The sequence below is a fragment of the Pangasianodon hypophthalmus genome, chromosome 15, assembly GCF_027358585.1.
Source record: "Pangasianodon hypophthalmus isolate fPanHyp1 chromosome 15, fPanHyp1.pri, whole genome shotgun sequence".
Classification (NCBI taxonomy): domain Eukaryota; kingdom Metazoa; phylum Chordata; class Actinopteri; order Siluriformes; family Pangasiidae; genus Pangasianodon; species Pangasianodon hypophthalmus.
Window position 1 is genome coordinate 12,488,458 of NC_069724.1, and position 6,000 is coordinate 12,494,457.

Here is a 6,000-nt window from a genome sequence, read left to right on the forward strand (position 1 = left end):
TAGTTTCGTCCTGTGTGTTCTCATTGTTTCTTTGACAAAAATAATCTTCACGTCTGTTTTTATTTTTCCTTCACATACTATTTTCATCACGTTATGATCACTGAGTTAGAGAGGCCCAGGCGGCCACTTTTTAGCCTGGGTTTTATAGGGTTAAATGTTTTACAGTAAACAGAAGTGCTCTGACTTCACATGTGGCATGGATTCAGCGAGTCTAGTAGTAAACATCTTAATTGTTTCCACAGCCTCTACAGTTGCTGAGAATGGGAGAAAGACCTGCCTGAGGCTGAAAGTTTTCGTCAGACCAGCAAGTAAGTTTTACGAGTTCCTGGTGGGGTTCTTTTAACACTGTTTCATCTATGCGTGGTTTATCAAGACCAGGATAAGAGTGATGAAAAGATGACATCATCAGCCTGTCCTAATAGCAGCCTGTTTTATGCTCCTCTCACAGACAACTGCGTGAAAACCGTCAGCGTTCATGACCGGGTCTTTGACGTTAATGACAGTAATTCAATAGAGCCGAGAGGTTCGTATGTTCACCTACTTTTCCTTTGGATGTTTTTGTGATCTATTTTCCCAAATCTCCATTTAAAAAAATTCCCTTCTCCTTTCAGACGATACGAGCCACGAATCGGCCGAGCCATCCCGAGGGGATGTCAATTCTGCCGGACGTGTACGTATGGCTGGCCTCCCGCTAGCCTCAGCCCTGATCATCTTCATCTCTCGCATATCATTATAGCGGCTTATGTGTGTGTGGGTGCGATAACAGGTCCCAATCTTAACACAGAGGAGGACTCTTAAAAGAGCACTTTTTTAAAAAGTAGACATCAGAGGTCCTCATTATCTCCGCTGAGATTCAGAACGTGTTCCTCTAACGAGAAGACACCAGAACTCAGTCAATGAGGGTGGAATCTTCTCATCCGGGATGCATTACAGGATGGATCTTGGTGGATATCCGTACACTCCCCAGATACATGTATATGCATACACAGAACTTCTTTCATCAAGCAATGACTTACCTTAAAATGGAAGGTGGAAAAGACATATATACTCATTTGTTGTTGTTTTTTGGTTCTTTTTTTTTTTTTTTTTGGACATTATTTCTGTAAAAAGCAATGGCGGACTCCCATCGACATGTTTATGAGCCAGGTGTCTGGAAACATGGGAAACATTTTGGACACAGCTGTGTACAGGACTGAGGGAGAACTGGTTTCAGAGTGTTCTTCTATCAAAAAAAAAAAGGAAGAGATCATTTTTAATGGGGCAAGTCTTTACCTGAGGACTTTATTGTTGTTTTTAAGGAGTTTTCTTATATAAAAAGAAATAAGCACTCGTCTGTTTTGTACATTGTGTACAGGTTAAAAAGCAGGATACAAAGTGGAGACTGTATTCTTGAAGTGAATAAGTGCTCAAGTGTAGTAGCAACAGTGGTATTTTTGTTATAGAGTTTGGAGCCTCACTGATCAATTGTTTAAGTGAATATACTTATTTGTTTGACAAAAAGCATTTTTCCCTATTTATTACTCATTATTTCACACACTGCCACTGCAGTTAATAGTGAGGATTCACCCTGCGTTCACACTAGCAATCGACAAGGACTTACTGTTACTACCCTGAAATTGATCATTTTCTTATAACAGCATGTGTTTTAGTCCTCTTATACCACAGCGATTTGCCAACTACACATTAAAGAAAAACGCGTTGTACTTTTTATCCATTTATTGTTACATTTATTGTTGTGGAACAGCCACAAAGTTAGTTCCTGTTAGTTCACTTAAGTTACAGCAGCTATAAACAGTCGTTCCCTCACCAGCCTCTCTTTTTTCTCTCTCTTGAAGTTAATAAGATTTTTTTTTTAAAATGCGGCTTGTGATATTACTTAGAAACCACAAAGCATAAACTCTGTCCTGGAGACTTTCCTGTGTTGGAAACCTTAAAGTTACAGCTTTACATTTGACTGTTACAAAGTGCTGGAGACTCCATTACATAATTGTTAAATAAACATCTCCGTATAGAAAGCTTCACCATATCAGAGATTACACTTTTTTTTTTTAAATCTGATTATGTGGAGTGTCCACCATGAAGTCCCTGTGAATGAGCTGTTACAGTAGAAATGCTAAAGTATTAGAACAAGCGCATTAATATAAACGTGTGATTTGCAGCTGCATTACTGTCAGAGCGGCTGTATAGAAGATTAATCAACACATCTGATCAATCAGAACCACGAATTCAACAGCACTGTGGTATAAGCTATAATAAAAAAAAATGGTACAGGTCAAAATGTTTACAGGCTACCGTATATTTTATACTCATAAATTTTGTTTATGTTGTAGTACATTTTTTGCAAGTGCTGTTGAATAGGAAGGAATTGAAGTTGTGAGGATAGAGAGATAGATGGGAGATCGGTCAACCCTGCCGAATGACTGATCCAAGGAATTTACTGAAAGCAATCACTTGCCTTATATACGAAATCACACCATATTCACCATACAGTGTATTATTTTGGGACATTTGCCATTCTTTAATCATGTCTGAAAGCATAGCTGAGTATACTCAGCACACATGAAATGGCTTGATGTACCTTAGCTGATAATAATAGCATTATGCCATAACGCACTGTGCTGCTTCTATAGGATAGGTTGTAGCTCATAATTTCCGACACAGGATTGGATTTGTCGCTAATATGCGTAAAACTGAGAGAATCCCAATTCATTTTTTTTTTTTTTTTTGCGATCACTGGAATCACAGCTTTGTGTCATAAACTTGCACAGGAAGTAAAGTTTGCTTGTGACTATTTTTTTCACTTGCTAGTGTGAACACAAGGTAAATGAGGTACATATACAAAAAAACCACTTTGATTTTGTAAGCATAATCCGAATTAGATGGTAGGACAGGTTAAGACATTGACATCTTTTTCAAGCGGTTTGAACTGGGTCCATTTTTAAGGTGAGTGCCACATTTACTAATTGATTGATTTACAATTTACTGGCAACTTACTAAGTGTCATCCTAAAGCCTATCATGAATATCATGAACATTTCAATGCTAATGTGCTATCATTATCACCTATTGCAAACAAAACAATAAAACGTAACACATTGCATATCTGTGCACAGTTTAAAGCATCAGGGAAATTTTTCACATCTCGATTATGTGTATAAATCATCGTTACACATCTTAAGAATTCTCGCCTTTTTTTTTTCGCTTTCAGCTTCTTAAGACGTAAACATGATATGTTCATGGCGAGGTGATGCTGACAGAGCAGTGCACTGTAGCTGTCCCTGGTGGCAGCTGGAGGCCTGGCGTGATTTAATAGACTGTTTGAAGTCGTCCAGGGTGACAGGAATGCGGGCCACATACTGCGGCCTCGTGTGGGTCATTTCTGGAATTAAAAATCGACTGGTGCGTCAGACCATACCGGTGTCCAGTTCAGTGGTAGGCTAGTGTTACTGACGTGAACTCAAACACATGGGGGAGGGGGACGAGTTTTTGCTGCGATCAATAGTAATTGGCTTTACGGATTGAATAAAATGGTAAATATTTGCCTCAGTCTCAGTGCTGGTACAGATTTCCTGCACAATACAGTTCTAGTGTGAGTGACAAAAGAGGCATGTAGCCTTTAACAATTCCTCTGAAGATGGAAAGATTAAATAGTGCATTTGTTACAATACAAGGAACACTTCGAACAAAAATTAAATGTATACAATTTTAACCTTACCACAAATCATCCGAGACACATTTGGGGTTTTAAATTTGTTTTTTTAACTCAGAGATTTTAAAACTATAAGGCAAATCTAACTAAGAAGTACATGAATACTTTTTTTTTTATAGCTAATCAGTTTCTCCTTGCCTTAAACCACAGTCACATTTGAAATTAGCAGTTTTACAAAATATTTTCATGCAACGTTTTACAGAGTAATTAATAGTCATTACTTAATGTTATTAATTAGTAATTCATTAGTAATTAATGAATAAGTTAATTAATTAATGAAGCTGAACGGAATGAAGAGAGCAACTCTTTTTAGCTCTGCATCCTTTTGTCCAATTTTACATTGAGCTAGAGTAACAGAACAACTCACCAAAACTGAGCAAAACGAAAGATGAAAACTTCAAAAGGGAAAAACTGTGTAAATTTCATTTTTGGTTCATGTTCCTTCAACGGATTTGTTGATTGGAGATTTATGCAGTGCACTGCTGTAACAAAACTATCATCTTTTTTTTAACATAGGAGCATATGGATCCTAATTTTGTGGATACTGTGTATCCGTAGGTTGTCTATGTGATATGATATACAGTGATAATACAAGTGAGACATTTAACATGCAAAAAAGATGCTAAATTACAGTGTTCATGTTCATTTCTTTTATATGTGATGCTAATGATTTTCCTGTGCATGATTTTAGTGGTGTGCTGGGACTAGGATCAACAAAATAGCAACACAAACAGGCCGTTTTTACTTTCATTCAATCAGATATGAAACTTGAAGAAAAAAGGAACAGAAAGGCCATGATCATTAACATGAGAGCATACAGAGTGCTTGTGCGGAGATGCATGACAAATTTACAACATTCATTCATTCATTCGTTTTCAGTAACTGCTTTATCCTGGTCATGGTCATGGTGGATTAAATGACTAATTTGTTAATATTTTGGGAAATATTGTCAACTAAGTTTGTTAGAAAATATTGCACAAACCAAAATAGTAACCTTGTAGTCAATACATTTCGACATTAACCCCTTAAACTTGTCAACCTCGGCTCTGGAGATTCCCCGGTCATGCACATTTTACTGTTTTCCCTGCTCTAACACACTCACTTCAACTCAGGGGCTCAGGAAGAGTGTGTGTTAGAGCAGGAAAACACAGAAATGCATAGGACAGGGGGTTCTCGAGAGCCAGGTTGAGTTTAGCTAATTCAGTTAGGAGACTGAGGAATGTAAGTCTCGACCACATTGAAGGTTTAAGGGGTTGACCGTGAATTTAGCCTTATCAAATAAAAATGCATATGCAACCAAACCAGAATTGCTTTTCTACACAGGGTCTGGAAGAAGCAAAACATCTGGAAAGTCCTTTTATCTGTGAAATTGCAAAATCTCACTGTCATATAACATGACTGGTGCAAACATTGGTTCAGTTTTGACTGTAACTGGAAGCCTTGTCACTTCATTTCTGTATAATGGAAGTGCTTGTTAAAGGTGTAAAGAAATGACAGTGGAATGATGGTGATGATGATGATGATGATGATGATGGTCTTGTCCGTTTTAACTTTAGCCACGCATGAGTCATTGCACATATAGTTTTGGATTGTTGCATTTCCCTTTAGCACTGTGACATGATTGCATATGTAGTTTCACACTCACCTGTTTTCGACATGGACCATCTTGGAGAAGTCTGGCTCGGTCCCTCCGCACGCCCCTGCGTTGGTCACCTTCACCTGATGCTTGAAACCTTCTGCTTTATGTTACATACGTTTTTATATCCTCAAATGCCATTGTTTGTAAATACACTTGTCAGAGCAGCTAAAACTAATTAAAAAAAGATTAAATAAATCTGTCATTGCTGTAAATGTGTCTCTGCTGTGGTGTCTCTCAATTACGATCCACACACTCCCAAATAAACAGTGCCATCTAAAGCTCATGTTTTTTTGTTTCTTAATTATTCAATTCAGAACTCTACAACAGAAGGATTGTCTATGACAAAAAGGTTTCAAAGTATTTAGGAAGCAGAAACTGCTAACCACCCAAAGAAGTCTGAAGGAACCCATTTTCTCACATGCATGGGGGGGATTCGGCAAGGGTGGATTTGAAGGGGGGGGATTCGGCAGGGGTGGATTTGAAAGGGGAGGATTCGGAAGGGCTAGATTTGAAGGAGGGGGGGTTTGGCAGGGGTGGATTTGAAGGGGGGAATTCAGCAGGGCTGGATTTGTAGGTGGGGGGTGATTTGGCAGGGTGGATTTGAAGGGGGGGATTCGGCAAGGCTAGATTTGAAGGAGGGGGGATTTGGCAGG

The 6,000-nt window shown here is 38.5% G+C and overlaps 1 protein-coding gene across 1 annotated transcript in view; it reads left to right on the plus strand.

Annotated features, from left to right (window-relative positions):
* Nucleotides 1–5,665, plus strand: part of efna5a (ephrin-A5a) — a 66,549-nt gene extending 60,884 nt beyond the window's left edge. Inside the window, exons 3-5 of the mRNA XM_026940932.3 lie at nt 243–308; nt 449–523; nt 612–5,665. Of these exons, the coding sequence (XP_026796733.1) occupies nt 243–308; nt 449–523; nt 612–736 (266 nt within the window). The 3' untranslated portion in view covers nt 737–5,665. The remainder of the gene's footprint in view (nt 1–242; nt 309–448; nt 524–611) is intronic.
* Nucleotides 5,666–6,000: the final 335 nt, after the last annotated feature.